The 17128-nt window shown below is 37.3% G+C and overlaps 1 protein-coding gene across 10 annotated transcripts in view; it reads right to left on the reverse strand.

Annotated features, from left to right (window-relative positions):
* Positions 1-975: 975 nt before the first annotated feature.
* The window catches only part of BRD9 (bromodomain containing 9), a 32039-nt gene continuing 15886 nt past the window's right edge, over positions 976-17128 (reverse strand). For 6 of the 10 annotated variants that reach the window (XM_048053586.2, XM_048053585.2, XM_048053578.2 and 3 more), the window contains exons 11-17: positions 16724-16856; positions 15842-15953; positions 13694-13732; positions 12982-13053; positions 11523-11625; positions 9786-9953; positions 976-8189 (exon numbers count right to left, since the gene is read on the reverse strand). In XM_048053586.2, coding sequence (XP_047909543.1) covers positions 8089-8189; positions 9786-9953; positions 11523-11625; positions 12982-13053; positions 13694-13732; positions 15842-15953; positions 16724-16856 — 728 coding nt within the window. In that variant the 3' untranslated portion in view covers positions 976-8088. Of the gene's footprint in view, positions 8190-9785; positions 9983-11522; positions 11626-12905; positions 13054-13693; positions 13733-15841; positions 15954-16723; positions 16857-17128 lie in introns of those variants that run through there. The other 4 variants (XM_066992369.1, XM_048053584.2, XM_013190442.3 and 1 more) reach the window with 4 other exon arrangements.

The following is a 17128-nucleotide window of genomic DNA, read 5'->3' on the forward strand; positions in this document are numbered from 1 at the left end:
GCAACTTTTTCCTTTAGCGCACAGTTTAAAGAGAAAAAAAAATATTAAAAAAAGCTAAGCTCCATATCCTTTGTCAAGCTTTGAAAACAAATTATTTTTGTAGTAAAACGTGTTGTAAATCTTAACTACAACAATAGAGTGTCATATTCTAAAAATGATTTTAAAAATCCTCACTTAACAAAAATTCCACCATTCCTACAAGGAAAGTCAACTTTCCCCATCTAGAGCTTCAGGAAAAATATAAAGTTGTCTCACTGTTAGACCTTAGAAAACTGATAATTTAAGGGAACGAGAGAGGGAGCATATTTGTTTAAAAGACTGGCATTTCATACATTCCATTTGATGGAAAAGAGTGACAGAACAATTCATAAAATGTGAACTTTGCTTTAGGTTGACATTTTTATTTAAATATAAACAGCAGACCTTAATGTTATCTAACATACCTAAATATTTTTAAGTCAAATAACATAACATAGTTGATCTAAAATTTCAGTTGAACAAAGACTTTTTTTCCACTTTCCGGAAAATGCTTAAAGTAAAAATACTCTGAAATTCATTAGTATAACAGTTTTTAAAAATTTCCCCTTCCCTTTCATTTTCAAATTTAAAAAATCTCATTCATTTAAGGATTAGTGAAACACTGAGTTAATAAGTTAAAAGCAGTTGTATGCGAACTTATTACCAGCTATATCTCTTTTCATTAGAAATGCTAACTTAAGACCTGTAGCTACACATATATGTGAGATTCTTAGCATCCATCATGACTTTTGCCACCCCACTTATTGTTTAGAAGTTATTTTCTTAATAATTGTCTATATCAGCCCCAGATATAGCTAGCAGTGTAGCAAGGAAACATTAAAGAATCTTGAAATGCTCCTGTACTGTAAAATCAACGAAATTAAAACTCATTGATGCACTCCATCAATTCTGTCAGCAACTAGAGGATCTAAAATCTTTAATTTCTGGACTGAAATATAAATTGACAAAGTATTTTTATTATTATTACACAATGACAGAAAAATCTAGAACTGATCACAGGAAAGTCTTATGACAGAGTACAACAAGCAGATTAACAAAGATCATTTTGATAATAACTTAAATATGGAAAAGAAGTTCTTTCTGTTAAAAACAAAAGCCATGCTCTTACAGTTTCATGATTTTTCTTCTTCATCTTGTATAGAGAGAAAATTAGGAGGTCCAAAGATCAGCTAGAATTCAGTTTGGCTAGAGCAGTAGAAGACGACAAAAATGCTTTTGTAGATTATACATTACACATTTACACATTACAGCATACATTTTATAAATACATTAACAGCAAAAGGAGGACCAAGAAGAATCTCCATCCTTTATTAGATGTGAGGGGAAAGATAAGGATGAAAGCTGAGGATAGGGCTGAGGAACTTAATGCCATTTTTGCCTCAGAATTTATTAGTATGGCCAATTGTTCTCAGGGTACACAGCCCCCTGAGTTGGAATATGGTGACAGGGAATGAGATGAAGCTCCTACAATCCAACGGGAATATGGAAGTGACGTATTACACCATTTGAACCTTCACAAGTCTATGGGGCCTGACAGCATTCATTTGAGGGTATTGAAGGAGCTGGCAGAAGTGCTCACCAAGCCAGTTTAAGTAATTTACCAGCAGTCCTGGCTAACCGGGGAGGTCCCAGTTGACTGGAGGTTAGCGAATGTGACACCACTCTACAAGAAGAGTAGAAAGGAGGATTTAGGGAGCCATGGGCTTGTCAGTCTGACCTCAGTACCAGGGAAGCTTATGGATCAGCTTGAATGTCATCCCACAAAACATACAGGAAAATCGATTGATCAGATGCAGCCAGCACGGATTTATGATGGGTTAGTTCTGCCTGACTAACTTCACCTCCTTCTATGACAAGATGACTCAGTTAGTAGATGAGGGGAAGACTGTAGATGTTGTCTACCTGGATTGCAGTAAAACATTTGACATTGTTCCCCACAGTATTCTACTGGAGAAACTGGCTGCTCATGCTTTGAACAGGTGTACAGTTCATCTCATAAGCATATAGAGAGCTGGACATCCTGATCTTCACAGGACTGCTTCTGAGGTTTTTTCTCCTGAAAAATTAGTATCCAGTCTTATCATTCAGCTTCTTTGTAAGACAAACCACTAAGTACAAAGAATGTTTCATTGTCTTCTATTTCCAATAATAAATCCCTAGTAATGGTGGCAGCATATCTGAATTGTCATGTTACTCCTGCAATATAGTGCTGAATGAATTCCAAGCACAAAATGGCAGCATAGGGATAACCTGTTTTTGTTTTCTACATAGATGTCAAGATAGCCTGAAATGTGAGTAGAGAGATGTGGACCAGGATGGGCAGCTGTTGAGATGCATGCTTCCCCTTTCTAGTTTTGTTTGTTTCAAACATGTAGAGGAGGAACTTCATTCTGCCCTGCCTTCTTGCAGTCTTGGTGAGTAGCAGCAAGAGAATCAATCAAGTAAAATCAAATGCTGGACAACAGCTGCTCAGAACTCATTTCCTTCCAGCTCTGTTAGATGGATTATGGAGAATGTATTGAGGTTATGCACAGTGAGAATACTTCCTGAATTCATGTAAGATATGCTTTCTACCTGACAGACTTTTTCCATGACCCTTAAAGGTTCAAGGTGTTTTGTTTGTTTTGTTTTGTACTTTTAAGCCTATATTACTAGCTTTACTAGTTCAACTACCAGCATTTCTGCCAAGTTCTGGCACTCTATCCATATAGATTAAAAAAAAAAAAAACAGCAAACTACTTCAGGACAAGAAGGTGATGAAGAGCAGTCATTGTCAAGTGACAAAGGGGAAACCATGCTTAAACAACACGATAGCTTTCACGATGAGGTGCACAGTGGGGTGGATGAAGTGCATATTGTTTAACTTTAGGAATTCTTTTGATGCTGTCTTCCATAACATCCTCTTAGAGAAGGTGACAACGTAAGGATGAAATACTTAGCAGACAGTGAGGTGGACTGAGAACTGGCTGAAGGTCTGGGCCTAAGCAGATGTTTATGTTCAGTGGTGCAAAGTCCAGTTGTAAGCAAGTTACTCATGGTAACTCAGGACTAAATGATGGATCCAATTCTGTTCAACATCTTCATTAATGATCTGGACAATGGGGCAGAGTACACCTCAGCAGGCCTGCACATGCTACAAAAATGAGAGGAGTGACTGACAGACCAGGTAAGTGTCCTGCCATTCAGAGGGATCTGGACAGGCTAGAGAAATGGGCAGAAAGGAAACTCATGATATTCTCCAAGAAAAAGAGCAAAGTCATGCACCTGGGGAGGAACAACCCCATGTAGCAGTACATGCTGGGAGCCCACTAGATGGAAAGAAGCTCTGCAGGGAAAGCCCTTGGCATCCTGGTTGATATCAAGTTAACCACAAGATGTACCCTTTCATCAAAAGTGGCCATTATTATTCTGGGCTGCATTCAGAATAGCTTTGCTAGCAGATCAGGAGAGGTGATCCTTCCTCTCTATTCAGCTTTGGTGAAGCTACATCTGAAGTACCACTCTGGGCTCCTCAGTACAAGAGAGATACAGACTTACTAGAGTGATTCCAGCACAGAGCCACAAAGATGATGAAGGGAGAGGCTGAGAGAGCTGGAACTGTTCAGGTTGAGATGTCTCGGGCAGTGGGGGTTGCGGTCTTAGCAATGTGTATAAATACCTAATAAACAGAGTGAAGAGGGAGACAGATTATTCTAATTTGTGCCCATTGTCACAGGGGCATGTTAATGGCAATACTGAATCTACGCCCAACTCCAAGCTTTTCTTCTGCAGGTGTTTCAAAGACAGCAAAAATTACTTTCTGAAAAAAAAAAAAAAAGGCAACCTCTGGTCTTCCAGCTTTCTGGAAAAGGAAAGCTAGGCCTTGGGACCCTGACTCTTCCCTTTTCAGCCTGTGTGTTTTGTAAACTAAGGGAACGTTGATTGAAGAAGGTGACTATGTTAAGGATATTGTATTCAGAGACATTTAGGGGAGTAGTTGTAAAGAAGAGCTTAAACGCACAATAGCAAAACTTTCTATAAAAGTGCAGATGTAAATTCTGAGATAAGATCACGTCACATGGACAGCAAAACAAAGAGTGAAGATCTATGCAATCCCACAAGAGTCTGTGTCCCCTTACCAACATTTAACATTATTTATGGGAGAGGTTTTTGTCTCTGTAGAAGGTTAATTCATGTAGCACTCATTCCCTTAAAAAAAAAAAAAGAAAAAAAAGTAGTGATGTTTCTATTACATACAGTACCTCAGTTCTGGTTATGCATCAGATCAGGTTCCTATCCAATAAGTTGCCTAATCAGGCTTTATACAACTCGCATTGTGGAGTCACAGAAAGCATTTTGACTTGTAGAGAAAATACCAAATCCCAGTTCCACAATTCAGATACTGCTTTTGTCCCCACATTATCTTTGGCCTGAGTGCTTATTCTTGCAGCTTATTTTTTACTGGTAAAAAAAAAAAAAAGTTACTACTGCTTGCCAGCTGTGTATATTTTACCAAAAAAAAAAAAACTTTTGTGAACATATTTATCATCAAAGTCTAGTTGGAAGTCAGTAACTAGTAGTATACTAGTCAATACTGAGTCCCAGTATTGACTGAGTCCTGTTCAACTTCTTTATTAGTAATCTGAATGATGGGACAGACTCCTCAGAAACTTTGCAGGTGACTGGGAGGAATGGCTAGTGCTCCATACTGCCATCTGGAGGGACATCCGACAGGCTGGAGAAGTGGGCTGACAAGAGTCTCACGCACTTCACTGAGAAGTGCAAAGTCCTGCAACTGGGGAGGAACAACCCCAGGCTGATGGCCAACCCAGCTGGCAAGCAGATTGACGGAAATGAACCTGGATGTCCTGGTGGACACCAAATTGAATATGAGTCAGCAAAGTGCTGCTGCTTGAAAAAACTGTAGGACTAATCTGCACTGCATCAGCACACATTGCTAGCAAGCTGAGGGAAGAGATCCTTCCCCTCTACTCAGTCCTGATAAAGCTACACCTGGAGTACTGTCTCCTGTTCTAGGCTACCCAGTACAAGACGTGGACCTACTGGAGAGAGTACAATGAAGGACCACAAAGATAATGAAACCACTGGAGCATCTCTTCTGTGAGGAAAGGCTGAGAAACCCAGAGCTATTCAGCTAGAAGAAAAGGAGGCTGAGAGGAGAATTTTGCCAATGTATATAAATACCTTAAGGGAGGGTAAAAACAGGATAGAACCAGGCTCTTTTTAGCAGTGCCCAGTGACAGGACAAGAGGCAGTGGGCACAAACTGAAACATGGGAAGTTCCCTCTGAACATCAGGAGGCACTTGTACAGGTTGCCAAAAGAAGTTGTGGAGTCTCCCTCCTCGGATCTACTCAAAAGCAATCTGGACATAGTCCTGGACAAGCAGTTCTAGGTGTCCCTGGTTGGACCAGATGACTTCTAGAGGTCCCTTGCAACATATGCCATCTTGTGATTTTGTGATAAGACTTAAGAATTTTTCTCAATACAGCATGTAATGGGAGATCTAAACTTTCTCTCTCTCCCTCTCAAATCACATATTAACGGTAACAACACTGTAAACCTGATTAGATGTATGCAGTTATCCAAATGCTGAAGAGGCAGTGCCAGTCATTTTGATGTGTACCTGAAGAAGAGCTTGGCTAGTTTTTTTTTTTTTAATATTCCTCTCTGAGATTATTGCTAATCAAGAATTAATTTTAAAATGGTATAAAAATATGAAAATGTGATAGAAATCATCTACTTGTAAAATGTGGTCCTCTTGGCTTTAAAAGCTGTTATTAGCTGAATTCCTATTCTCCTTATTTCTTGCTATAATATTTTTTCATGAAACAAGCCTGGAATCAGACTGGTGGCATAGGTTACTTCTAGTAACATAAGAGTGAACATCAGATGGTGTTTGAAAGATAACAAATTATTAATAATTAAAAATAAAACATTGCTCACAAACCTGAACCTCCATTACCACTTAAAGTCTACCATACATCAACATTTGCGTTTCATTTGCCTTTCCAAAAACATCCCACAAATTGTTTTATACCAAATCTATTGTCTGAGTTAAAAAAATAAAAAATAAATCCTCCCCCACCAAACATGCCTTTTGGAACATGTTTACTATATACTCAAATACAATCATTTTCCCTCAGAGATGAGAATATATTTATCACAAGTTACTGCTATGACCTCTAACTGTTCTCCTCCTGCCCATTCTAGCTGTTGTGACGACAACTTTTTTTTTGTCCAACACAATATATGCACTCTGTAGAAGTCAAAGAGCTTGCAGACCTTTTGAATTTTAACAGACAAACAGTGCTATTAGCCAGCAAACATTCTATTTTACCAAAACTTCTGACATCACGATGAACTACAAAAATAAGATCTTTATATCAAAGAATTACTTAGGTAAGATACTTTGATAAATCAGGTGAATATCTTATCAAAGTCTTAGCGTTTCCTTTCAGTATTAAGGTGAGACACCAGAAAGATGCACTGGCACTGTGTGTGAGGAGTATGCTGCAGATCTGCACTCTGAGAGAATCATAGGTGTCAGAACTTCAGCAATCAAGAGTTCATAAAATAACTGACGAAGACAGAAAAGGCTTTACAGGCAATGCTGATTTTGAGAGTTCTGTTTTCTGACTCCCACTTTTTACTTCTAACCTTTAAGTAGAACATTGTTCCCTTGAATATTGTGCCAACCTGACTGGGGGAGGGGCAAAAAAGAATTGATTACATCTTTGATTCAATTCAGGTGGTAGTCCACAAATGACTCATGGCAACAGAAAGAGCATGCTACTAATCCATAAAGGGGAAAAGACCATCATAATTCCTTACACAAGCATCGTAACAGAAGTCCTTTAAGTTGTAATAAATTGAACATAACATTATATGTTATGTTCAAACAGAAAACACATATCCCTAAGGAACAGGATGGGGGAAGGGGTGGAGGAAGCATCTCAGAGGGAGATCAAGAGGGAAAGGAAACAGTCCCAACCACAAACATCCTGGTTTGAGTGAACAAACCTTCCTAGATAAAAACTGTATCAAGACTTTGATTTCAGTTACCTGACAAATTTCCTCGGTGGCTCTCACAGTTGATTTTGATTACAACTGTATTTTGCATCATGAAATATACATGCATATAAAGCAGCATAAAAATTCAGACCAGAAGCTCCTAGTATATCAGACTTATGAAAGATGAGGAATCAAATTTTCACCAGGTATATCTGCAAACAAAACGTGTTTTTGTATTAATATTTACAAACTATTGCAAGTCTGTAGCATTTGTCCAGCTTGTAGATAACAGTGGTACAACCCCCCCAATACATCAGTACTGAATTTTAAAGGTTTTACTTTAGAACTACTGAAAAAGCACTTCTCATCCAGTATTTTTTTTTCATCCAAGCAAATATTGAATTAAAAGATGAGTATTATATTTTCTTCATTTTTAAGACACAAGGGATCACAAAAGCATCCACCTTTTTTTGATCCAGGGTAGAATTAATGTAGCGAGCATTTTCACACAACTACAAGTATTGTTACTCTCATATCAAGTATTCTCTAGGGTAATGAAACATGAAACAAGAATTTACAAATATGGGGAAACAAAAACCACTTTCACAGATTATTATGGTTAGAAAATGGGAAACATTAATAATTATCACAATTCATTCAGCTCTGTCACTGCTGAAATAAAATATTCCTCTTTGAGGATGTTCAAGTTAAGACCTGAACAGAAACTGGTACACGATTCAATGGGAAACATTTCATGATTGTTGTCATGATGCTAGAACAATGATTGCTGTTTAGTTTCTATAAAACGCAAATTCCGTAACACATTACTTAACATTTTTCAACCAAGATTCAGCATATATGGCAACTTTATACAGGGATCCTCACATGAAAGAGGACAAAATTGAGGTTTCTGCCACGTACAAAAACTTTATGATAACATAATACAACTAAAAAACAATATATATATATACACACACATACATACACATATATATGTGTATATATATACATATATATATATAAAATGTACAACAGATTAGTTAGTAGTAGCATTTGAGGTTTCTGGAGACTGAAGAAATTCGTAAGGATCGTGAACCATGTCTTGCTGTTCTCCAACACTCAGATGAGAAGGACTTCCTGAAGCAAATGGGAAAAAAAAAAATCTAAACCCTTAAAAGTACAGAAAAATGAAATAAACAAATAGCATGGTTATTTAGTATGTTGCCTTCAGTCTTTTAAAGCAACACAGAAATTTACATGATATTTAAACAGGGAGATTTTAAAAAGAAACCGCAAGATTCTTTAGCAATTTAGATTCTTTTTGAAAAGCAATTATTATTATTACTTTGAGTTGAAGAATTACAGAAGATGTAACTTAGTATATCCAAATAACATCGCATACTTTCTTAAAAGTGACATCAAATTGTTGTGTGTTACCCTATCATCTTGTCTTATCGTTAAATTATTCAGTTGACAATGGAAGGCTATTGCAAAATCCTACCTGTGACTTGTTGCGTATAGGTATGCCACAGTTATATAAATTTATATTGTATAATACACATAACTATATAACATATTCATTAGTATTTCCTAAAAGCATAAAATGCAAGGGCATATTGTCATCTCCCAATCAGTTTCATATACTGTGTTTATGTGGCTAGGTTTTGGTAGCTGTGCAAAAAAAGCAGTGCAAAAGCTGTAGGAGAAAGGAGTGAGAAAAATGTGAAAAACCAACTATTCAGACACCAAGGTCTGCCAAGAAGCAGAGGGTGGAGGTGCTCCAGGCATTGGAGCAGAGATTCCCCTGCAGCCTAAGGAGATGATCATGGTGAACCAGACCCTCTGCAGGCCATGGAGGACCCAACAATGCAGCAGGATGCCCTGAAGGAAGTTGCAATCTGTGAAGAGCCCATGCAAGAGCAGCCTCCTGTCAGGAACTGCAGCCCTGCCAGAAAACCTGCTCCAGCATGGAACTGCGGCCCATGGGGGATCCCTGGAAAGGACCCACACTTGAGTAGTTCTTGAAGAACCGCAGCCCATGAGAGGGACCCATGTCGGAGCAGTTTCTGAAAGACTGTATCTGATGGGAGGGACTCTACACTGAAGGGAAAGAGAGTTGAGGAGAAAGGAGAATCAGAGACATGGACTGACCACAACCCCCATTCCCCATCCCCCTATGCCACTCTGCAGGGATGAGGAAAATCTGGAGGTGAAGCTGACCCTGGAAGAAGAGTGGAAGGGAGGTTTCGTTTTATTTCTCACTATCCTACTCTTTTATTAATTGGCAATAAATTAAATTACCCTTCCCAAAGTCAACTGTTTTGCCTGTTATGGTAATTACTGAGTGATCTCCCTGTCCTTATCTTGATCAATGTGTTTCTTTGATCATAGTTTTCTCCCCATCCTGCTAAGGAAGGAGAATGAGAGACGGGTTTGGTAGGTAGTCGGCAACCAGCCAATGTTAAGCCACCACACTTCATAATTATTTCCATTGTGCTTAATATAAGTCTAAAATAAGTAACTACAACTAATGTGCTTAATTCTACAGACCAAAACTGTCTTCCCAGTTGCCTTTGCCATGTGTATTAAAAAAAAAAAAGTTACCCTGCAGTCTGCATGCTTTATTTTATCAGAGTAGTTTCATGCTAAAGACCTATGTAAATTAAAAGGCAAATTTTAACAGTTTAAATTATAATAGAAATACTGTAACTTCTATGACACAGTTAACTTTACCAAGATGATGCTGGTCTCTTTCAGAGGTATTGGAGAGAGAACTCAAATTGGATGAAGGCCGAGATCCCACTCTGTCAGCTTGAGCCTCATGAAGGTCCTGCAGCAGCTTAGTTGTTTCATCCAGGTGTAAATGGTTATCATCATGGTCAAGTTCCTTCTTCACTTTCCCTAAGGGCCATCAGTTACCAACCAAAAACCTGTAATTAGCATATGTGGACTGACTCATGAATTACTAAGTCATTGTAAATAAATTCTAAAGTAAATTAATGCAAGTGTTTTCTATTACACAAATATCGGAATATTGCATTTTCCTCTGTACTTCTGAAAGGCATCAGCTGCAGTTTTCAGTTTCATGACATACATGTTGAAATGCATTTGGAGATATTGGAGGATGAAGGAAAGAACCATGGGAAATTGAAGTGATTCCTAGTACTTAAACAGCTATAAGAGTTAAATTTGTCTTTGTGATCTGTTAAACTCCAGACAGGAAATAATAGATCTAGTTTGCTCCAAAGGAAGGGAAACCAGTAGGATAACTTAAATATTTAATCTAAAATATGGTTAACATAGAACATGATTCAAGGAGGTGAAGAAATCCCCATCACAGAAAGTTTTAAGAACGGTATCTTCTCCAGTTGCACTCATTTTACAGGAAGCCAAAGAAAACTATGATGAAGAAAACATGCTGTTCATCTGAAGACTTAAAAAATAAACTCTCTCTTCTCTTTGGACTGTCTTCAACACATACCTTGCCTAACATTGCAAGAATTATGTGAAATAGAATATGTCATAATCTCTCTCCAGAAACTACGTACTCAAGAAGTTTAATTATTTAATGAAAGACTAAAGCAGCAGCTTTCAATGGAGCAGGAGATTCATAGCAAAACGGACACCCCTAAACATTACCTATAAAACAGGTATTTATTTGTGTTTCTGAACTGCAGTAGTATTAGTGTGTAACAACATAATCCGAGCTTACAATTGCTTTTCAGATACTACTGCGTATATGGGAGAAATCTGTAGCATTTTTCTTTAACTTTCAATCACCTTTCTTATGATTTTTTAATAGGTAGTTTAACAACTTTCACATACTGCAAAAGTTATTTCTGATTACATTCTTGAAGACATTTGGCCACCTCAGCCTGCAGAAATGGGAACATTATATATAGTAGCATTTAAAGTAGGATGCCTATACCATATGTGGATTTGACACCATATCCCAATCTTTATACAGTCACCTTATTTGAAGCTAAAATCTTTCCAATACCTGGATTTTCTTTTTTTTTTTTTTGGTTGGTTTGTTTGTTTTGGGACACTCCAAGTGGTGATATCTTTGAGCTTTGTATATTTACTTACCTACTTTACCTACTTCTGAAGTTATTTCAAAAGACAGCATCTGAAGCAATAACCTTTCTGAGCCAAAGCTGCATATTAATTCCTAATACTTGGGGTTACTATGCACACATAAAACACAGGTAAAGCTAACAAAATGTGGAGGTACAAATACTTTGTTTTCTTCAGTGGTACAAGAAAAGTTACCTTTGCTAGCACATGAATGTCTCAAAGGAAAAACAGACTAAGGTTTCATTTATGTTGTACCAGCCCTAGACTTTTAGCTACGTTAACTGTAGATTTATTACTACTTTTAGAGCACTTTTTCTTCTTAGCAAATCCAGCTGTTATTTTGTCTAATGGTACAACTAAACCATAATAGATGGCTTATATTTAATTACTTACCTAATGAACTTAACATGGAAATATCAAGAGATACATCTGAATATGGTTTCATAGAGAGAAAGTCCAAATCAGAAGTGTTACCATCTCCAGCAGATTCTCCAACCTAATTAAAAATAAAAAAAAAACATGAAAAAAGGCTAACAGTAATGATAAGTTTCATAACAACTAAGAGTTTAAGATTAATCCATACTCTCAGAAGTGTGCACCATCAACACTTGAAACTGGAACTTCTATAACCATCTTGGCAAACTTTCATATCACAAGCCAAAGGTACCACCAGGACAGGCTCTGTCACATGAATGGCAAAAGGTCCAGAAAGAAACCTCCAAGGCAGTCGAAATATCTTACATCTCAACATCAAGGACTGTTGAAACTAATATCAGATCATCTCAAACTGAATTTCTTGCCAAATTCATCCCTGTCCCACAAAAGAACACTGGGGGAACCACGCCCTCACAAACAACTCCCATAACCCCTTTTCCCTCAATGCAACACTGGATGTACTGAAAATTTTATTAACTAATAAAATCTGTAAGGTATGCCTCCCTATTCTAGAGAGTATCAGCTGGAGCTGGACACTGTGCTTTTGGATAACGAAACAGAGTCTGCATTTTGTTTCAACTGCAATACTTCTATTTGCTATTACATGGCAAAACGCAAGAGATCAAAGTAAGAAACTCATTAAGCTTCAAAATACATTTCATCAGAATTCTTTGAGGTTGCGCGGTCCAGCAGGAGGTATAGGACATGCAGGTATATATACGACCTGGTATTTCTTTTTTGTATTTCTAGAAAAGATAACATAGCAGTTTTATGAATTAACCTAACCAGTCACCTTCTAGATAAATAAAAACCCTTCCATAAAACTTAAATTTCACTAGTCCGTATAATGTAATCCATATCATTTAAATGTGAATTGCTATGGAACACAGCGCATATCTTATGTTGTCACAAATAATTTGCAAGGTAAAATTAGTACCACTTAAAGAACTATTTATTGATTAGTAGCTGTTAAAGCCTAGGATATGCATTATTTTCCCCTACTTCCCAACTTACATTTTCAATGGATTGGGCAAAGCTGATAAATACTGCTTTTTTTTCCAGTTTTATGGCAGGTCAAACCTCAAATATTCATCATCAGCAGACCAACTATCTTTCAGATTCCTAAGTGATCTTTCTGACACTGGGATTCAGCAGACCAACTATCTTTCAGATTCCTAAGTGATCTTTCTGACACTGGGATTTAGCTACGTGTACTGTGTTTGTTTAATTAACAAGAGAATAGAGAAAAATTGGACTAACACACTAACTAAAGTAAGCAGTGTCAGATAATCCTTTTTAAGTACTTAGCTTATTCTAGATACTGAAATTTTAAACCTCTACCTCAGAGCATGCACGTTCTTCCACTGAAGCACAATGAACGTACTCTGTACTCCCCATTTTCTACAAACCATTTTACCATAATCTGTTTGGAAGAATCTGGGCAGGTATTACGCAACTTGTGTTCTTCTTTTATGAGAACTGGTAGAACCTAAAGAAAAACCAAATCACTTTAGATCTTAGCATTTCACAGGTTATACACTTATGTTTCCTAAGAATACTCCTAGCTTGTGTAATCGACTGCTTTACCACAATCAGATCCTAAAACAACACAGAATGCTGTCTTGTTTTGTGATGTTTGGACAGATCCTCTAAAAGAAATTAATAAATAAAGACTAGCCCTTCTCTAATGGATGACCACACACATTCACATGAACAATTCAGAACTAGCCAGGATTCTAACAGACCATTTTTTCCTCACAATACAAAAAAGGTTCATAAATCATAGAATGGCTTGGATTGGAAGGGACCTTAAAGATCACCTAGTTCCAAGCCCACTGCCATAGGCAGGGATGCCAGCCACTAGATCAGGTTGCCCAGGGCCTCATCCAACCTGTTCTTGAATACCTCCAGGGATGAGGCATCCATGACTTCTATGGGCAACCTGTTCCAGTGCCTCGGCACCCTCTGAGTGAAATAAACGGAGTGCTATATTACACAGAATAGATGAACATTAAATAAATTTGAATGTTCACAGCCCAGACACTATCATGTTCTCTACTTCAAAAATCAAGACATTTTTTTCAATTAAAAAAACACGAACAAAAAAACCAAGCATCAGTATAACTTACTTTAACTTCATCCAGTGGTTTTATTGGGATGTTTCGTCTCTGGAGAGAAACAGCAAGAATTACGTTTATTCAACATACGACAAAAGCTTCTCTTTTGTACAACTTCAAGCATATTCAAATTTCTCACACAAAATAAAGCTAGAATCAAGTATCAAGCATTTCAAGTATGTGTAATGAAATTACAACATAACTGTTATTGTTTTGACATATTTTAGTATTATGCATTTTAACTAATCTGAGTCTCCTTATGCTATTTCTTCTATCTGTTAACTTCACATTCAAGTGCAGCATTTTAGTCATTACTTCAGGAACTTCTGATTCCAGATCACTTAAGATTGCGCTTTCAGAGATAGTCATTATTACTCATATGTAGCAGCACAACATACTCAAGCATAAAACACCATGGCACGTTGCTAATGAAACACATTTAACTGCACAAAACCTCCTCATATTCATAACGCAACTGGACAGTATTTCTTAGTGTGAAGAGCCACTGACCACTTGTTTGAAATTTCTTAACAGAAAATTTATTACAGAATCACAGAATCATCTAGATTGAAGAGACCTCCAAGATCACTTAGTCCAACCTCTGACCTAACACTAACAAGTCCTCCACTAAACCATATCACTAAGCTCTACATCTAAACGTCTTTTAAAGACCTCCAGGGATGGTGACTCCACCACTTCCCTGGGCAGCCCATTTCAATGCCTAACAACCTTTTCAGTAAAGAAGTTTTTCCTAATAGCCAACCTGAACCTCCCCTGGCGCAACTTTAGCCCATTCCCCCTCATCCTGTCACCAGGCATGTGGGAGAATAGACCAAACCCCACCTCACTACAGCCTCCTCTAAGGTACCTATAGAGAGTGATAAGGTCGCCCCTGAGCCTCCTCTTCTCCAGGCTGAACAATTCCAGCTCCCTCAGCCGCTCCTCGTAAGACTTGTTCTCCAGACCCCTCACCAGCTTCGTCGCCCTTCTCTGGACTATTCTTTCAATATTCATACAACAAGGTAGCAAAAATGGTAAGGCGTGTGTTTTATTTTAAAGCTAAGTTACATACTTTGTATACACACGTTTCCACATGTAAAAGAATATTTAAAATATTATTTTAGAAGACTTTTTTTGAACTAATACTTTACATTTTTTTCCTGCTAGGGAGGTTTCATATACAAACTTTTTTTTTCCAGTACAGACTGGAAAAAATACCCAGAAAATGCTGATGGATGTTCCATATTTTTCATTACATTTTCTCCTTTTACCACAAAATTAACCACCCTCTCCTATTTTCTAAGGCTACAAAGGTTTACCATAATTTTATTTTCACTATGTCAGGAAGTTTGAATACCTTCCACCTCTCCTCCCCTTCTCCACTCTTTACTTCTAGAATCAAAGTGTCGTCATTTTAACCAGCAGGCATTTATTTCAAACTGAGTGGTTTTATGAGTGAAGATAAGATGAAACAAGGTTCAAACAAGGTTCTGCAATTTCTTGTAGTTTATTTTGTCTTAGACTAACATTCCCAAATGCAAATATTTCCCCTGGTATTATACACGTATCTGAGGAAATCTCCTCTTCAGTCTTAGTATGGATCTTGACGGTAAAGTGCTTTTGAAAAAAGCTAAAAGGTTTTCTTTCAGACATATTATGCAGATTTAAAAGCTAGCACTGTTAGGTAATAGGTATCAGTACAGTGGTATTAATCCCTTCTCCAATACTTCAAATTATTAACCCTTCCACAAAGAATACATTTTGCATTTAAACAAAGAAAAATAAATCCTTAAAATATCCTTTGCATTATAACTCAGAAGCAGAAATTTAAGTCATGACATTGTGTGACAGGCTGCACACAACCTCAGTTTGTTGGTCACCCCCCCCCCCCATATGCTGGCCCTGCTTGTTCCCTTCTGCAGTCACCTGGTGAACCACACTGGAGAATTGATCTAGCTGAGGAAAAGTTAGAGGAAGATTACTTCTCTGCTGATTAATTCAGTTAGCAATTTGTTTCCCCACGTGGTTGTATGAACATCTGAGCCTGCACTGCTTAACTTGACACTGGAAAACAATGCCACTCAAAGAATATTAAAAACCAGATACAGGCCCGTCCTTGTTTTCATGAACCTGTGACATTTCCATGCATCAAGGACACACCTGCTTTAGCTGACAAACAGTTTTGGAATGATCTCCATTAGTGATCTGGTCCAGAAGATCATCTACTATTTTCTTGCTGTAATTTCCAGCGTCCTTCACAAATTCTTGTAAGCTAGTAGGAATGGAGATACATCATTACAGAAAATGTTTACTTTCATAAAAGGTAACTTGTATGTTTTTCTCAACCTATGGTGCATTACACCTACATTTTCCTTCTTCCCTTACTCAATCACGCTTCTTTAGAAAAGCAATTCAGGTGTTCAAGATTTTTTTTAACCCACTACCAATAATATTTCAAGAGAAAATTTGCTGGTAGTTATGAAAAACAAATTAGATACCTATTTCCTTCCTTTAAACAAGAAACAGCAACAACAACAAAAAATCTAAGAAAACAAAACAAAAAAAAATCTAAGACAACAAAACAAACTTTGGATTAATTCTCTCCCTCCAAGGCTGACAATGTAATGAGAAGTGGCATTTTCCTTTTCAGGGAGCTCTAACTGTTTTGAAACTCCCTGGAGAAAAAAAAAAACAAAAAACTAATTTGCTTTTAAAATTCATTGAAATCTATTACTTACATATCCAAACCAGTTACTCCTGGGTATAAAGCAAATGGCCAAATAACTAGCAACCAATAACATCCTGTGGTCAAAGACCCATAATAACAAGATCTGGAACAGTCTTAAAATAAATGTGCAAATTACAAAATAAGTAAAAAATACTAGATCATCACCCCCCCCCCCCCCCCCCCCCCAAAAAAAAAAAAAAAGGATAACAGCTAGAAAAGGAAGAGGATTTGGAGGCTCCCGGATGACATTTAGTCCAAATTGCTTTTAGTCATAAAATCGCTCTGAAATGTTAGACCTCTTAATAAGTGTTTACCTTAAGGCACACTGTATCCCAGTTTCATCACCATATGCTGTGTATAGGAGTTCCATTTCGTCTGATTTCAAATCATGAAAAACAGAGTTGTTTTGCATGGAAAGGGCTGTACTAGCACTGGTAAGAAAGGTAACTAGACAGGTAGAAATAGGAGATGACAAATGATTAATGCAAGTGTAAGAGATTACTTGAAAAGGAGATTTTTTTTTCCTGAAACGTACAGAAACGTGTACTGCAGTGCTTTTTTTCCTCCAACAGAAATCAATTGCAATATCCAAAGGAAACTCTAGAAATAATTTTAGCCAAATGAACAAATGTACATATTACCACTAGAAAATAAATAAGTTGAGTCCCTCCCTTTCCCCTAATACCAGCAACCCCAAATTTTATGTTCCTGCACTTCAA

The sequence above is a fragment of the Anser cygnoides genome, chromosome 2, assembly GCF_040182565.1.
Source record: "Anser cygnoides isolate HZ-2024a breed goose chromosome 2, Taihu_goose_T2T_genome, whole genome shotgun sequence".
In the NCBI taxonomy this organism is placed as follows: Eukaryota; Metazoa; Chordata; class Aves; order Anseriformes; family Anatidae; genus Anser; species Anser cygnoides.